Raw genomic sequence first — 18,843 nt, 5'->3', positions numbered from 1 at the left:
AAAGAAAGAGGGGGGGAACCCAGAGGATGGGCAAGGAGTTATGGTGAGAGGGACAGAGAGAGAAAAAAGAGAGAGAGAAAAAAAGGGGAAAAAATGTGTGGCCACACATTTTAATTCCACACCCCATTCCCATTCTGATATGTCTATCCACAGCCTCCTCTACTGTCAAGATGAAGCCACACTCAGGTTGGAGGAACAACACCTTGTATTCTGTCTGAGTAGCCTCCAACCTGATGGCATGAACATTGACTTCTCTAACTTCCGTTAATGCCCCACCTCCCCTTCGTAACCCATCCCGTATTTATTTATTTATTTATTTATTATTTTTATTTTTTTCCCCTGTTTTTCTCTTTTTTCTCCTTCTGTCCCTCTCACTATAACTCCTTGCCCATCCTCTGGGCTCCCCCCCTTTCTTTCTCCCTAGGCCTCCCGTCCCATGATCCTCTCCCTTCTCTAGCCTCGTATCGCTCCCCCTCCTGTCTTCTTCTATCATTTCAGATCTCCCCCTCCCCCTCCCACTTTCAAATCTCTTACTATCTCGTCCTTCAGTCAGTTGTGACAAAGGGTCTCGGCCTGAAACGTCGACTGTACATCTTCCTGTAGATGCTGCCTGTCCTGCTGCGTTCAGCAGCATTTTTTGTGTGTGTCGCTTGAATTTCCGGCATCTGCAGATTTCCTGGTGTTTGCGTTTTAATTGCACCACAAGTTAGTCCACCTTATTCCAATTGCTACACGTATTTCCATACAGCACCTTGAGTCCTGCATTCTTTGCCCTTTTGAATTTTGCTTGTGTGGTACAATGTAACTCCTTGCACTGTCTGTACTTGTCCCCAATCATTGGCTTACATTCATGTTACATCCATCATCTACTTGTAAACCTGCTAGCTCACCCTCAGCTCTGTCATGCTGGTTCCCATCCCCCTGCCATATTAGTTTAAACCACTCCTTATTCACTCTTACAATATCAATCATTTTCTGTATCCATATGCATTTCTGGGAACACCCTTAAAAGGACAGAGCTGTGTGTTATATCTGTTCAGAATGCGCTGATATAAACACCACTATTTCACTTTAATAACCGTCTTGGCAAACCTTCATGAGCACTAGCCACCTGCCAAAGCTGATACCATAGAATAAAAAAAATGACGTATGTGAGTGATGATAAACCTGATTCTAATATGGTCTCTATTGTGGACTGAGAGTGGGAAGGAAACAGGGTTGTCCCATACAAACTTGGAGCCACAGGTAGGGACCAAAGGTGAGTGAGCTGCCTCAGATTGAACATGACATGTCCCTTCACTGGAGGTGCTACCCCTCCCTGGACACCCCATGCTTCAAAAGGTAGGGTAGAAGATCAGAAACTTCTTCATTGCAGAGCAGAGTTTTATGACAATATGACATAGGTTTATGATGTGTAAGGAACTTAGAAGGGTTCTGAGGAGGATTATATCTTTACATGGAGGGTAGTTGAAATCTGGAATTTCTGAATAGATATGTAGTTATGGGATTGAGAACATCACCTATACTCTGAGGGAAAAATAGACCAGTGGTTCATTCCACTGAGTTTCATTCTTCATGGTGGAAGAGGCTGGTCTTTGAACTTGACAGTGGTAAATGTGGAGAGATTTCAAATCAAGAAAGAATGTGAGCACAGCGTCTATGAAGGTAAAACTGAAGAATAATCTTTGAAAATCTAGCAGTTTATACTTGGCGTCATTGTAAAATATACACGGTGCAGGCTGTTTCTCTAAGCCCTGATGAAGGGTCTCGGCCTGAAACATCAACTGTATATTCCCCTCCATAGATGCTATCTGCATTCCTCCAAACTTATGAGTGTTTTCTCTAAGCCCTTTAGTGTTCCCTAAAATAAATAGTATTCATGATGCAATATTTCTTTTTAAAAAGTTTCTTTGGCATGTGCGTCTGGGCACGTGCGTGTGTCCGTGCGTGCGTGTGCGATGTTGGCGGGACGATGTCTTTTTCATGCCTTTATAAGGCGCAGAGCGAGAGAGAGAGAGGGAGAGACTGTGTGGCACGCCATTCCTCACACAGACATTTCGCAGTATTTTTCCCTTTATTTTACGAGGTCGAGTTGCGATCTCAACACTCAACCCGGCACGGATGGAAAGCGTACTCAGGAGCAGACCTGGCTGGGTTCGAACCTAGGAACCTCCGTTCCAGAGTCCGGCGCTGATGTCATTGCGCCACCAGCCGGCCCAATAATGCAGTATTTCATAGACTTCTTTTGATGAATTACATATTTGACAGTTTCAGTCATTAATTCTGTTGGGAAAGGCAAACTTCAAAGCCTTCAATGCAAAAGAATGATATAAAGAAATTAAAGGATGCCAATGTCTTCCTCTGCCAGTGTACTCCCACTCAAACCCAAGATGTCTGGTACCAGTTAGCTATGAATTTCTAACTTCTGTTTTCTGTATGTATAACATAGAATTGAAATTTAAATTGACTGTTGCAAACTAAAGTATTCAAAGGCGTTAAGTTATACTATTTTCTGCTAGAGTTCTGATCTTAAATAACATATATTATTCCTTTCACTGGCCTAAACTTATACTTGTGGCTTAGCAAAATGTCTCCAGAATGGAGAAACATATATACTTAAGAATTTAAAATTATAGGAATTTAGAAGAAAAAGAGTCACAAATTAACTTGTGAATTCTAAAGTCAAATAGTTTGCAGTGGTTTTAGTCAATGTTATTCCTTCACTAAGTGTTACCAAAGTTTAGTACTTGTTACTGAACAAGTTTCAGAATTTTAATAAACACAAGAAATTCTGCAAATGCTGGAAATCCAGAGTACACAACATGCTGGAGGAACTCAGCAGGTCGGGCAGCATCTGTGGTGAGGAATAAACAGCTGAATTTTCAGGATGAAGAGTTTTGGCCTGAAACGTTGACTGTTTATTCTCCTCTATAGATGCAGCCTCATGGGCTGAGTTCCTCCAGCATTTTGTGTATGTTACTCTGGATCCACCAAGATGCAACACAGAGCGTCATAGGAAGTCATTCCTGCCTGTGGCCATCAAAATTCACAACTCCTCCTTTGGAGGGTCAGACACCCTGAGCCAATAGGCTGGTCCTGGACTTATTTCATAATTTACTGGCATAATTTACAAAGTACTATTTGTATTTATGGTTTTATTACTATTTATTATTTATGGTGCAACTGTAACGAAAACCAATTTCCCCCGGGATCAATAAAGTATGACTATGACTATGATTATTTCCAACATTTGCAGAATCTGTTGTGTTTCACATCTTTGTGAATCTCTTCTGCACTCTTTCCAGCTTAATGATATCCTATGGTTAGGTGACCAGAACTGCACACACTACTCCAAGTATAGGCACTATTTTGACTGGAAGACCAACTCTGATACACAACGGAGCAGGACATAGACAAGGGGAGCAGTACTTTTGCAAGACACAGGAGATTCTGCAGGTTTTGTAAATCTTGAACAAGACACACCAAACACAGGAGGATCTCAGCAAGCTGGATAGCAGCTATGGACAGGAAAAAACAGAAAATGCTTATGGCTGAGTTTGATGAAGAGTCTTGGCTCGAAAATTCGACTGTTTACTGTTTTCCATTGGTGCTGCCTGACTTGTTGAGTTCTTCCACCCTTTTGTGGGCATTGTTCAGTATGTTAATATTTCTGTGTGAAGGTTTTCAGCCTAATAAGATAGAGGATCTGGAATAATATAAGCAAGTGTCACAAATAAGCGAAACTCTGCAGATGCTGGAAATCCAAGCAACACACACAAAATGCTGGAGGAACTCAGCGGGCCAGGCAACATTTGTAGAAAAGAGTAAGCAATCAACGTTTTGGGCTGACACCCTTCTTCAGGACTGTTCAAGGTTCTCGGCCTGAAACGTTGACTGTACTCTTTTCCATAGATGTTGTCTGGCCTGCTGAGCTCCTCCAGCATTTTGTGTGTGTTCCTAAGCAAGTATCAGCCCGCTTAACCAGTTTGACATTGTCTTTTGGAGATGTTAACCCCTACAACTTTTGACCACTGTGCACACTACCTCTCTATTTTTGCTCTCTTTTTGCACTACTTGTTTAATTTGACTTTTTAAAATATATATATAGTGGAATCCAATTAATTGGGCCATCAGTTAACCGGGACAGCCACTTATTTGGGACAACTCTTAAAGAACAAAAACGGGTTGAGAAAATAGCCAGATCTCCCTTTGTTTATTAGGACTCTTCCACTTCATTAGGGCAGGAGACTGCCAAATATTTTCTAACTAGCATCAATCACAGGCATGCCAGGTGTCCGTTAGACACTACATTGTACTTTAGAACGAATATATAGCGTCAGTTGTGTGTGTTTGTGTTCAAAAAAGCAGTGATTTTTGTCACTGATAGTTTGTGAGAGACAAGCAGTAGGCAATTCAGAACTGTTTTGTTCACTGTAGTTTCAAGCATCCAGGCTTGGAAGTGCCAGAAATGGCTGGCAGTGAAAATTAAATGATTTCACTACTTCAACAAGTTAGGAATTACAAAGAATTTGAAGGTATTGACAATCATTTTGAATGTTCTAATGAAAATGAAGATTTGAAGAATACAGTTGTTGAAAGCATTATATGAACACAGTCCATGCTAGGTATCTGTGCAGGTTTTGTTCATTTACAGTCATCAAAAGAACACAGCAGTGTACACTGGATGAATTCCTCCATCAATAACTATTAGGAGCTAGTACACAGTTTTATAGTACTGTAGTGGTGTTGGTAGTGTTCTAATTTATTGTGTATTTCATTTAAATACATAAATTGTTATTAGTTAAATGATAGTTTGTATTTTTTATACCTTTTTAACTATTTCCATGAAACTTCAGCTAATTGGGGCAACTGCATTTCTTTTGTATTCTATCTTGCTATCATGAAGGCTTTAACAGATCCTGTTAAAGTCAATGGTGTATCTATATCACTATCCATTTATTTGGCAGTTCTACTTCAATGACACTGATCCCTGAAACAGCAAACCACACCCATTTGATGTGACAATCAACATTTCAGGCCCAAGCCCTTCATCAATCCTGAAACATTGATAGTTTATTCCCCTTCATAGATGCTGCCTGACTTGCTGTGCTCCTCTAGCATTTTGAGTGTGTTGCTCAAGATTTCCAGCACCTGCACAATCTGTAGAAATGAATAAATAGTCGATGTTTCGGGTCGAAACGCTTGATCAGGACAGGAAAAGGAGGGGCGAAGTGCCAGAATGAGAAGGTGGTGGGAGGGGAAGGAGTACAAGCTAGAAGGTGGTAGGTGGGTGGGGGATGGGGTCATAAAGTAAGAAGCAGGTGGAAACGGTAGAGGGCTGTAGAAGAAAGAATCTGATAGGGGAGGAGAGTGGGACATGGGAGGAAAGTAAGGAAGAGGAGCACTGGGGGAGATGATAGATAGCTGAGGAGAAGAGACAATAGGCCAGAGCGGGCAATAGAAGAAGACTCAAGGGAGAAGAGAAAAAAGTTACTGCCATCAGGTTGGATGCTGCCTAGATGGAATATTGAAGTGCTGCTTCTCCAAAAGGTCTGTATTATCATGTAACACACATCAAAGTTGCTGGTGAACGCAGCAGGCCAGGCAGCATCTCTAGGAAGAGGTACAGTCGACGTTTCAGGCCGAGACCCTTCGTCAGGACTAACTGAAGGAAGAGTTAGTGATTTGAAAGTGGGAGGGGGAGGGGGAGATCCAAAATGATAGGAGAAGACAGGAGGGGGAGGGATGGAGCCAAGAGCTGGACAGGTGATTGGCAAAGGGGATATGAGAGGATCATGGGACAGGAGGTCCGGGGAGAAAGACAAGGGGTGGGGGGAACCAGAGGATGGGCAAGGGGTATAGTCAGAGGGACAGAGGGAGAAAAAGGAGAGTGAGAGAAAGAATGTGTGTATAAAAATAAATAACGGATGGGGTACGAGGGGGAGGTGGGGCATTAGCAGAAATTAGAGAAATCGATGTTCATGCCATCAGGTTGGAGGCTACCTCATGTATCATGTATTGTTCTATGTTGTATGTTCTATCAATACTCAGAGCAGCCCCTGTACTCAACACTAAATTCAGCAGTTTCATATTAGCTTTTCTTGTTTCTCATTTTGTTCACTTCTGGGCCACCCCGAGACTACAGTCTCATGCAGCACAGCTTGATGGATCTGCTTAAATATTCCTGTTTCAGCCTGATACAGCTGAGAATCACAACTGCTTCCAGAATCTGTACAGTTAATAAAGATGTCTTAATGTGATTGAATAATCTATTGCTGCTTAAAAACCAACAAAAACAAGCTGATTGGGGCTGTTCTTCTCTCTGGACTCCTTGTAGGAAACATGGCTGCAAGTCAGGGATACAGATGCATTTAGGAAAACGGGGTTTTAGACTTCCAATACCAACTATCTTGCTGGTAAACATGCAGTCTCTGGTAAATAGAATTAATGATCTCAGAGCTAGGATACTGTATTAGAGGGACATTAGGATGCTTGTGTCCTTTGTTTCACAGAGCCCTGGTTAACCCCTTCTGTACCAGATGCAGCAATTCAGATCAACGGGTTTCTTATACACTGTCAGGGTAGGTCTATTGAGTCCCTCAAGAGCAGAGATGGAGGTGTATACCTCATGATTCTGCTCACCAGACCTGGAATATCTCACAATTAAGTGCCATCTATTTTACCTGCCATGGAAGATTTCTGTGATAATTTTGGTAATGGTGTACATTCCACCTCAAGCCAACGTCAAATAGGCTCTAGATCAGCCTTTCTCAACCTTTTTTCCCCTGGAGGAAACTTTGAAATAATTTTCAGGTCTCAGGGAACCCCTGCATAAAAATCATTAAATCTACAGCTCGCAGTACGTTAGTATGATAGTAGGTTGTAGACATACTAATCCAAAAATAATTGCTCTTTTGAGTAGAGAATTAACTTTTAGCCAGCCTTTCTAGAAAAAACAGGTAGTTAAGCTTAGCTTAATTTTCTTGAAATTAATCTTTCTTTCCCTTTCATAAATATTAAAAACTCTTAATAAATTTCTGTTAAGTAACTGTCTTAACCCAAAATGGGATTAATTTTTCTAAAGGTAGGCTTAGTAGATTTAATTTAAATAAAGGTTTTAAATTGACTTTAATTCATGCTATTTTCAACATGAAAATTTATTGACAATGTTGAATAGTAAAGTTACTAAAAACCATAAACCAAAGCAATACGAATAAAGATATAATCTGAGGCATAATTTTATATAAGACTTTGAAAAGACATTTTCTTACTAAGTGACATGATCGGCTCAAATATAGGCCTAGGCACGTGAAACCTGTACTTGTTTTTTGCTGCACAAATACTCAATTCTGGGTTGAACTTGAGATAAGCTCACACGGATTTCATCTTCTGATGCTTGTTAAACAAGAAAAAGCTTGCTCACACATGTTAGAAGTTGATATCTGCAGAAAACATATTCATTTCTTTCCAATGAATGACAGGATTCTTCTTTCACATAAATCTAGAAATTGTCCAGGGGCAGGTCAGTAAATCTAATCTTGAGTGCACAATCAGACTGCATCTCACAAAGTTCTTCCTCTTCTCTCAAAGTTAAGTTCTCAGGTTGAGCCGAAGATTCAGAGAAAGGGTCCTACACCCAGTCATACACTTGTGTTGAAAGGGAGGAAAAGTACTGTTCAATTTTGTTCTGCAGTTCTTCCAGGAGGTTTTCAATAAGACTCGAGACTTTCTGATATCCTTCCCCACTCAAGCCCAAACAACAGTGGAAATACTTCAAGATTTCCTTTTGCAACATGATTTTTCCAAAGATTCAGTTTCCTTTTAAATCCATGAATCTTGTCACTTGAAGTCAAAACGTTTTCTCCAGGGCCTTGCAGAGACTTGTTCAACTGATTCATATGATGAAAAATGCCTGTTAAGTAGGCTAGTATCTGCAGCCATTCTTCATCTTCAAAGCACTCAGCAAAATCTGGCCTACTATTTTCTTGAAGTACTCCTGCAATTCACCTTTCAGCTCAAACACCCTGTTTACAACTCTTCTTCTGCCAAGCCACTGGATTTCTGTACATAGCAGGAGATTGGTGTGCTCTTTGCCCAGGTTTTCACACAGATCTAAAACATCCTCGAGGGAACTGGTTTTTGTTTAATAAAGTTAAACATTTTTTGTAGCATCATCCAGAACTTTTCTCATTTCATCTCCAAGAGTTTTTGACATCAGCACTTCTGTGTGTTGTGACAACATCAGAATTTTCTTATTTACAAGAGAAACAAAACCTCTCATGGAGCCAACCATTGATGGGGCACAGATGCCTAAACAGTTCCTCCAAGACAGACCTTTTGTTTCCAGATATGAAGGCAAAACATTGAATATACCTTGGTCTTTGCTTGTTTCAGGCAGCTCTTTGCAATAAAAAAAGTTTTCTTGCATTCCACCATCATTTACAAATCTTACAAATGCTACAACATGACATTTATTGGTGACATATATAGATCTCTGAGGATCTAACATATCGATGTAGCAATAAAGGCAAGACAGCGGCTATACCTTATTCGGAGTTTGAAGAGATTTGGCATGTCAACAAATACACTCAAAAACTTCTATAGTTGTACCGTGGAGAGCATTCTGACAGGCTGCATCACTGTCTGGTATGGAGGGGCTACTGCACAGGACTGAAAGAAGCTGCGGAAGATTATAAATCTAGTCAGTTCCATCTCGGGTACTAGCCTACAAAGTACCCAGGACATCTTTAGGGAGTAGTGTCTCAGAAAGGCAGCATCCATTATTAAGGACTTCCAGCACCCAGGGCATGCCCTTTTTTAACTATTACCATCAGGAAGGAGGTACAGAACCCTGAAGGCACACACTCAGCGATTCAGGAACAGCATCTTCCCCTCCGCCATCCGATTCCTAAATGGATATTGAATCTTTGGACACTACCTCACTTTTCTTTTTAATATACAGTGTTTCTCTTTTTGCACATTCTTTTAATCTATTCATTATATGTAATTGATTTACTTGATTATTTATTATTAATTTTTTTCTCTCTGCTAGATTATGTATTGCATTGAACTGCTGCTGCTAAGTTAACAAATTTCACATCACATGCTGGTGATAATAAACCTGATTCTGAAACCTGTTGACTCATTAAGCTGAACAGAGAAGCTGTTCTTTTTCGGTTTATCACACAAGACATCTTTTGACATCTTCAGCATCTTTTGACATGTCATCAATACATCGACTTATCGTACTGTTTGAGAGTGAAACCTTTTCAATTTCTCGTACTGCATCTTGTCCAAGCATTTTACCCACTTTAATTTTACATGCTGGTGTTATTAGGTTCTCACCAACTTATTACCTTTTTTAGGGCAATAGGTTCTGCTATTAAATAACTTGCTTCCTAAGCCTTTTTACTTGGATAGCCATGCCATGTAAAACCCATTGATAAGAAGCTTTCATTGTAAAGATGGACTTTTTTGTGTCCATTGTTGCACTAGTTCAGTGAAATGACTCAGAAGATTGTAATTCTTCATCATTAACCTTATCAGAATTGTTCATAGGCCTAGGCCTAGAATCCTCCTTTTCAAAAATCGCCACACTGGACCGTCTTCAAAATTAAAATTTCCCTCCAATTTTCTACTACACTGGTAGAGTTTAATTGCTCGTATAAATCAGTCAGTGGCGCGGCAGGGGAAGCTGGGGGAGATAATTCGGGAGGGAGAGGTTGATGTCATAGCCCAAGTTGGGTGAGACCATTCAATGCTTGGAAAATGTACCTCATGCTATCTGAATCAGCCTACTGTCCTCCCCTTTGTGCAAAATAGCACTCACCAATTATCAACAGCCTCTCCCATCTCACGTCTAAAACTTAGAATGGACTCAAATCAACACGGTCCTACTGTGCACTGCCATACTGGGCTGAGAGACCTCTAATGAGATTGCTTAACGTGGCCTCTCGGTCACTACCCACCACTGTGAGCGCGGAGTTCAAAAGACAATGTTTATATTTTTTAATCACAATCTCTTGCGGATTCCCTAGCGACCTCTCACGGAACCCTAGGATTCCGCAGAACCTCAGTTGAGAAGCCTTGCTCAAGATTACATGATCAACATGCACGAAACAGCACACCCTGACATTTTCACACCACTGTCATTTTGGGGGATTTTAATCAGGCCAGCTTGAAGAAGTCTCTAAATAATTACATCAACAAATCACTTGTAGTACTAGAGGAAACACACTGGATCACTGTTACACCACCATCAAGAATGCCTACAGGGCTATTCCACACCTATACTTCGAAAAATCTGATCACCTGGCTGTACTTCTACTCCCTGAGTATAGACAGAGACTGAAGACTGCAGCACCAGTAGTGAGGGTCAAGAAGGTATGGAAAAGGGAAGCAAAGGAGCGCCTACAGGACTGCTTCGAATCAGTGGACTGAACTGCATTCAGGGATTCATCTTTGAATCTGGATGAGTATTCTGCAGTTGTTACTGACTTCATTAAAATCTGTGGATGCATATGTGCTTTCCAAAACTTGCTATATATTCCAAAAGCAAGACATTACTTCCTACAAAACGAAAGGCAATAACATGAATGGCAGTGATGTTTCACTGCCAGATGAGCTCAAAGCTTTCTATGCCTGGTTTGAAAGGGAGAATATAGCTACAGCTGTGAAGATCCCTGCTGCACCTGGTGATCCTGTGATAGAAACATAGAAACATAGAAAATAGGTGCAGGAGTAGGCCATTCAGCCTTTCGAGCCTGCACCGCCATTCAGTATGATCATGGCTGATCATCCAACTCAGAACCCTGTACCTGCCTTCTCTCCATACCCCCTGATCCCTTTAGCCAGAAGGGCCATATCTAACTCCCTCTTAAATATAGCCAATGAACTGGCCTCAACTGTTTCCCGTGGCAGAAAATTCCTCAGATTCACTACTCTCTGTGTGAAGAAGTTTTTCCTCATCTTGGTCCTAAAAGGCTTCCCCTTTATCCTTAAACTGTGACCCCTCGTTCTGGACTTCCCCAACATCGGGAACAATCTTCCTGCATCTAGCCTGTCCAACCCCTTTAGAATTTTATACATTTCAATAAGATCCCCCCTCAATCTTCTAAATTCCAATGAGTATAAACCTAGTCGATCCAGTCTTTCATCATATGAAAGTCCTGCCATCCCAGGAATCAATCTGGTGAACCTTCTTTGTACTCCCTCTATGGCAAGAATGTCTTTCCTCAGATTAGGGGACCAAAGCTGCACCACAATACACCAGGTGTGGTCTCACCAAGGCCTTGTACAACTGCAGTAGTACATCCCTGCTCCTGTACTCAAATCCTCTTGCTATGAATGCCAGCATACCATTTGCCTTTTTCACCACCTGCTGTACCTGCATGCCCACTTTCAATGACTGGTGTACAATGACACCCAGGTCTCGTTGCACCTCCCCTTTTCCTAATCAGCCACCATTCAGATAATAATCTGTTTTCCTGTTCTTGCCACCAAAGTGGATAACCTCACATTTATCCACATTAAATTGCATCTGCCATGAATTTGCCCATTCACTTAACCTATCCAAGTTACCCTGCATCCTCTTAGCATCCTCCTCGCAGCTAACACTGCCGCCCAGCTTCGTGTCATCCACAAACTTGGAGATGCTGCATTTAATTCTCTCATCTAAGTCATTAATATATATTGTAAACCAGGGGTCCCCAACCTCTTTTGCGCTGCGGACTGGTTTAATAGTGACAATATTCTTGCGGACCGGCCGACCCGGCGGGGGGGGGTGGGGTAGGGTTGCCAATGGACAAGAGTAGCTGTCAAAATATATGTTGTGTTTACCCCAAGAAAGACTACAATGACCATGAAGTCTTGCGCGGGCACCAGTGCGCATGCATGACCTGCGCTTGGGTGTACCTGCTGATATTATTCTCTGCAAATCGTTTTTGGCGATTCTGTTCCGGGGAGGTGTTAATCACGACTGGAATATTGGTAATAAGGGGCTAATACACTCAATTTCTTTTCTAAAAGGGTTTATCTAACGAATTTAATATTAAACACACAGCGCATATTTTCCTCGCATGAATATAGTGATAAGTCAATCATCAGGGGAGGGCGGGGAGCTTAAAGTAAGTGTTGAAAGAACTTCCAGTAGAAGTGGTTGAGGCAGGTTCGATATTATTTAAAGAAAAATTGGATAGGTATTTGGACAGGAAAGGAATGGAGGGTTATGGGCTGAGTGCAGGTCGGTGGGACTAGGTGAGAGTAGCTTTCGTCACGGACTAGAAGGGCCAAGATCGCCTATTTCCGTGCTGTAATTGTTATATGGTTATGTAAGTCACTTATCAGTCAATAGCATCATAACATTTTAAGTAATGTTTGGATATTAAACACACGGCACATATTTTCCCCATATGAACATATAAAATCATTGCAACACACCAATATCGCTGAATCAGTGGGAGCCCTGGGCTTGTTTTCCTGCAACAAGACAGTCCTATCGAGGGGTGATGGGAGACAGCGATACTCGAAGGGGGTTCCTTATGTCCAGTCTATTCCACAATTTAGTTTTCGTTGCATTCATTGCAGAGATATGTTGGAAATGGAGCAACGTTTTCAGTGCTTTCGTGGCTACCTCAGGATATTCAGCCTTGACTTTGATCCAGAATGCCGGCAGAGATGTTATGTCAAACATACTTTTCAGCCCACCGTCATTTGCAAGCTGGAGTAGTTGATCTTCTTCCCGCACTGACATGGATGATGCGCTGTTAATGACCTCGCGTGTGTTTAAGCTCATCAGTGGGTGTGACAAGGAATGAGGAAAGGTGCAGCTGACTCATATCGCCAAATCATATCGTTTCCTCGCAGCCCGGTAGCAAATGCTCTGCGGCCTGGTTGTTGGGGACCGCTGTTGTAAACAACTGAGCACTGAACCTTGCGGTACCCCAGTAGTCACTGCCTGCCATTCTGAAAAGGTCTCATTTATTCCCACTCTTTGCTTCCTGTCTGCCAACCAATTCTCTATCCACATCAATACCATATCCCCAATACCGTGTGCTTTAAGTTTGCACACTAATCTCCTGTGTGGGACCTTGTCAAAAGCCTTTTGAAAATCCAAATATACCACATCCACTGGTTCTCCCCTATCGACTCTACTAGTTACATCCTCAAAAAATTCTATGAGATTCGTCAGACATGATTTTCCTTTCACAAATCCATGCTGATTTTGTCCGATGATTTCACCGCTTTCCAAATGTGCTGTTCTCACATCTTTGATAACTGACTCTAGCATTTTCCCCACCGCCGATGTTGGGCTAACCGGTCTATAATTCCCCGGTTTCTCTCTCCCTCCTTTTTTAAAAAGCAGGGTTACATTAGCCACCCTCCAATCCTCAGGAACTAGTCCAGAATCTAAAGAGTCCAGATCTCTGCCTTGGAGGCCAATGTTGGGCTGTCTTTAAGGAGGGTGAATCCTCGCAAGGCGGAAGGTCCCAATGGAGTACCTGGTAAGGCTCTGAAGACTTGTGCCAACCAACTGGTGGGTGTGTTCAAGGACATTTTCAGCCTCTCACTGCTACGGTTGGAAGCTCCCACCTGCTTCAAAAAGGCAACAATTATATCAGTGCCCAAGAAGAGCAGTGTGAGCTGCCTTAATGTCTATCGCCCAATAACACTCACGTCTACAGTGATGAAATGCTTTGAGAGGTTGGTCATGGCTAGAACGAACTTTTGCCTCAGCAAGGACCTGGGCCCACTACAATTTGCCTACAGTAGGTCTCCGGCAGACGCAATCTCAATGGCTTATCACGTGGCTTTAGATCACCTGGACAATACAAACGCCTATGTCAGGATACTGTTCGCTGAGCTCAGTGTTTAACACAATCATTCCCACAGACATTATTGATAAGCTACAGAATCTAGGCCTTTGTACCTCCCTCTGTACTTGGATCAATGACTTCCTAACTGGAAGATCACAATCTGTACAGACTGGAGATGTTATCTCCACCTTCCTGAAAGTCAACAATGACGCACCTCAGGGGTGTGTGCTTAGCCCACTGCTCTACTCTCTGTATACACGTGACTGTGTGGCTAGGCATAGCTCAAATACCATTTATAAATTTGCTGATGATACAACTGTTGTTGGTACAATTTCAGATGGAGATGAGAGGGCATACAGGAGTGAGATATATCAGCTAGGGTAGTGGTAACGCGGCAACAACCTTGCACTCAATGTCAGTAAGACGAAAGAGCTGATTGTGGACTTCAGGAAGGGTAAGATGAGGGAAGATGAACCAATTCTCACAGGGATCAGAAGTGGAGAGAGTGAGCAATTTCAAGAGCCTGGGTGTCTAGATCTCTGAGGATCTAACCTCGTCACATTGATGCAGCTATAAAGAAGGCAAGGCAGCGGCTATATTGTGTTAAGAGTATGAGGAGATTTGGTTTGTCACCTAAAATGAAATGGCGGGAGGAGAGAGAGCAGCACGCCGTGTGCGTGCAGCTCTCCAGTGAAAATGATATGGTATCCGTTAAATAGGGGCCGTGGACAATTCTGATTTGATGGAGACAGAGGGGAAAGCACAGAGGAACATCTGGAGAAATTTCTGAAACACAAGTTTGCTGCTGTTGTTACTGCGCGATCGAGAATCTTCCGGAGGGAAGGCCTCAAAATCCCTGGCTTTGCCTGCTGTGGGCGACCGAGATTGAGGTCAAATCGTTCAGATAGCGATGGTGCTTGGTACTCGGTGTCGGAGAGCTGATCAGAGGCTCGAAGTTTTCGGATGACTCAGAGTCGGACTGTGGTCGGGCATGGCAGGGAGAGTTTTTCTTCCTTCTCCCGTCTGCGTGAGATGTGGGACATTTGAGAGACTTTGATCTTTTTACTGTGCTATGGCCTGTTCTTCATCAAGTTATGGTAATGTTGCACTGTTGTAACTATATGTTATAATTATGTGGTTTTTTTTTAGTTTTTCAGTCTTGGTCTGTCCTGTGTTTTGTGATATCACACCGGAGGAAATATTGTATCATTTCTTAATGTATGCACTACTAAATGACAATAAAAGAGGACTGCGTGTCTTCATAATCTAAAAATACTCAAATACTTCGATAGGTGTACTGCATCACTCTCTGGTATGGTGGGGCGGGGGAGTGTGACTACCGCACAGGACCAAAAGAAGCTACAGAAAGTTGTAAAATTAGTCAGCAGATTTTTTTCTTGTTTGTGATTAAACTACTAAGCTATGCATCTTTGGCATGTGAGAGGAAAATGGAGCACCCGGAGGAAACCCATGCAGTCTCGGGGTGAACGTACAAACTCCTTACAGACAGCGGTGGGAATTGAACCCAATTGCTAGCACTGTAAAATATTACGTGACCTGCTATGCTAGCTTGCCACCCCTGTTTAATTAAACAGATTTCTTGATGTCAAAGGCAGTTACTTCAGTTAATTCTGTCAGTGAAGGGCCACTCGGCCATCTGGCATTGCGTACTTTTCCTTGCGTCTCCCAGCTCTTCATGTAGGTTTTAAACCTTATAATGGTTTCAAGCTCAAACACAGGAACTGAGTCCACAGCCTCCTACCATCTCTAAAATGAAAAAAAAAGGATCAAGGACATTTTTTTGAGACTGTATGTTTACTGCTATCTTATATGTGCCTTGTGATGTGTATGACTGTTGGTATTGTGTTTTGCTGTTTCATTTGTCTGTATTCATGTATGGTTGAATGATAATTATACATGAACTAATAAAGAATATAAATAAAGTTAGACATTGAAGTACGGATATGGAGTAAAATGTGCATAAATACATAAATATCAGCATGTGTTTAAAATGTAAACAGCATTATCAAAATTGGTTTAAAGTGTTTGCAGTTTCTTAACAGGAGCAATAGATAGAGGAAGGTGGGAGGGGGCTAACTAGAATAAGTTTTATTATTTCTCCTCTAATCCTCACGCCAATTACTTTAATCAATTCCTTCACGTTTTGGAAACCTCTCTAAGGAATGGATCCCATGTTCTCTGTCTAGGCTTTTAATTATTATATACATCTCAATTAAGCCTCCCCTCTGGCTCCGACCAAAAGCAAACAACTTTAGTAGTCATAGTCATAGTCATACTTTATTGATTCGGGGAAATTGCTTATCCATTGCAAACAAGAGGAATACTGCAGATGCTGGAAATTCAAGCAACACAATTCAAGAAATTGTGGAAATTCAAGAAACGTCGACTGTACCTCTTCCTAGAGATGCTGCCTGGCCTGCTGTGTTCACCAGCAACTTTGATGTGTGTAGCTTATCCATTGCTTCAGTTTTCCAGTTCTGGCTTTATCCTTGTAAATCCTCTTTGTCGCCTCCCTGGTGTCCTTTCTTCTCATAACAAAGTCCAAAGTTCAAAGTAAATTCATTATCAAAGTACATATATGTCACCCTGAGATTAATTTTCAATGGGCATTCAAAGTAAATACAAATAAACAACAAAAAAGCAAGCAAAGTGATAATGATGAATAAATAAGCAATAAATATCGAGAACATGAGATGAAGAGTCCTTGAAAGTGAGTCCATAGGTTGTGGGGACAGTTCAGTGATGGGATGAGTGAAGTTATTCTCCCTGGTTCAAGAGCCTGATGGTTGAGGGGTAATAACTGTTCCTGAACCTGGTGGTGTGAGTCCTGAGGCCCCTGTACCTCCTTCCTGATGGCAGCAGCAAGAACTGTAAACAGTAGAGCTGTGGTCAGCTTAATGTTGTACACAATTCTGGTATAACATTCTTGTGTTTATACCCTGCCTAATAAAGAAAAGCATCCCACATGTTTTTAACTGCCTTATAAACATCTCCTGCTATCTTAATGCATCTATAGGCAAACACTCCAGAAGAAGAAATGGAACAAATGGAAAAAATTCATCCATTCCTAATTTCAGTGTATAATCATGACCTTAGGCATCAGTTGGGCCTTGTTATAAAGGAAAGGGCAAGATTGTACAAGAGCACAGTAATTAATGTTCAAAGTAAATTTATTATCAAAATATGTACAGTGCCTATAAAAGGTATTCACCCCCCCTCAGGAAATTTTCATGTTTTACTGTTTTACAACCTTGAGTCACAGTGAATTTAATTTGACTTTTTTACACTGATAACAGAACTTGTAAGGGAGGTGAAATACCTTTTATAGGCACTGTATATGACTTATCTTGCCAGCATATACTGGAAAATGAAGGAATTCAATAGAAGTTATGAAAAATACTATGCATAGACAAAGACTGACAAACAATGTGCAAGAATAGAAAATAAACTAATAAATAAATAAGCTAATAACTAATAAATGTGTCATTTGCATCAAATCAGATCAGGGAGGATTATGTTGGAAGCAGCCCGCAAGTGCCCTCATGTCTCCAGCAAAAAACATAGTATGCCCACTGCTTACTAACTCTAACCTGAGGGAATCTAGAGCACCCAGAGGAAATCCACATGATCATGAGATGAATGTACAAACTGCTTACAGACAGCAGCTGAAATTGAACCACAATTAGTGACATTGTAAACCAACGCACACCATTATGCTACCTTGCCGCTGAGCTAAGATGTCGTAAAAGCATATCTGGTTCACTAATGTCCTTCTGGGAAGGGCATCTGTCTAAATGTGATCTCATGCCATGATCATAAAAGTTGCTGGTGAACGCAGCAGGCCAGGCAGCATCTCTAGGAAGAGGTGCAGTGGACGTTTCAGGCCGAGACCCTTCTTCAGGACTAACTGAAGGAAGAGTGAGTAAGGGATTTGAAAGTTGGAGGGGGAGGGGGAGATCCAAAATGATAGGAGAAGACAGGAGGGGGAGGGATGGAGCCAAGAGCTGGACAGGTGATAGGCAAAAGGGATACAAGAGGATCATGGGACAGGAGGTCCGGGAAGAAAGACGGGGGGGGGGGGGGGTCCCAGAGGATGGGCAAGGGGTATATTCAGAGGGACAAAAAGGAGAGTGAGAGAAAGAAAGTGTGTATAAAAATAAGTAACAGATGGGGTACGAGGGGGAGGTGGGGCATTAGCGGAAGTTAGAGAAGTCGATGTTCATGCCATGAGGTTGGAGGCTACCCAGACAGAATATAAGGTGTTGTTCCTCCAACCTGAGTGTGGCTTCATCTTTACAGTAGAGGAGGCCGTGGATAGACATGTCAGAATAGGAATGGGATGTGGAAATAAAATGTGTGGTCACTGGGAGATCCTGCTTTCTCTGGCGGACAGAGCGTAGGTGTTCAGCAAAGCGGTCTCCCAGTCTGCGTTGGGTCTCGCCAATATATAAAAGGCCACATCGGGAGCACCGGACGCAGTATATCACCCCAGCCGACTCACAGGTGAAGTGTTGCCTCACCTGGAAGGACTGTTTGGGGCCCTGAATGGTGGTAAGGGAGGAAGTGTAAGGGCATGTGTAGCACTTGCTCCGCTTACAAGGATAAGTGCCAGGAGGGAGATCAGTGGGGAGGGATGGGGGGGACGAATGGACAAGGGAGTTGCGTAGGGAGCGATTCCTGTGGAAAGCAGAGGGGGGGGAGGGAAAGATGTGCTTAGTGGTGGGATCCCGTTGGAGGTGGCGGAAGTTACGGAGAATATGTTGGACCTGGAGGCTGGTGGGGTGGTAGGTGAGGACCAGGGGAACCCTATTCCTAGTGGGGTGGCGAGAGGATGGAGTGAGAGCAGAGGTACGTGAAATGGGGGAGATGCATTTGAGAGCAGAGTTGATAGTGGAGGAAGGGAAGCCCCTTTCTTTAAAAAAGGAGGACATCTCCCTCGTCCTGGAATGAAAGCCTCATCCTGAGAGCAGATGCGGCGGAGACGGAGGAATTGCGAGAAGGGGATGGC

At 42.3% G+C, this 18,843-nt stretch overlaps 1 protein-coding gene across 4 annotated transcripts in view; it reads left to right on the top strand.

Annotated features, from left to right (window-relative positions):
* dym (dymeclin) overlaps positions 1-18,843 on the top strand; it is a 412,200-nt gene that overhangs the window by 303,263 nt on the left and 90,094 nt on the right. The window contains exon 15 of one of the 4 annotated variants that reach the window (XM_072252185.1): positions 12,586-12,680. The exons of the other annotated variants lie outside the window; for them this stretch is intronic. Within the exon in view, the coding sequence (XP_072108286.1) occupies positions 12,586-12,651 (66 nt within the window). The 3' untranslated portion in view covers positions 12,652-12,680. Of the gene's footprint in view, positions 1-12,585; positions 12,681-18,843 lie in introns of those variants that run through there. 4 annotated transcript variants of the gene reach the window in all.

This window comes from Mobula birostris, chromosome 3, assembly GCF_030028105.1.
Source record: "Mobula birostris isolate sMobBir1 chromosome 3, sMobBir1.hap1, whole genome shotgun sequence".
Lineage (NCBI taxonomy): Eukaryota > Metazoa > Chordata > Chondrichthyes > Myliobatiformes > Myliobatidae > Mobula > Mobula birostris.
Note: the sequence above shows the minus strand (reverse complement) of the source record. Positions and strands in the feature narration are given on the sequence as shown.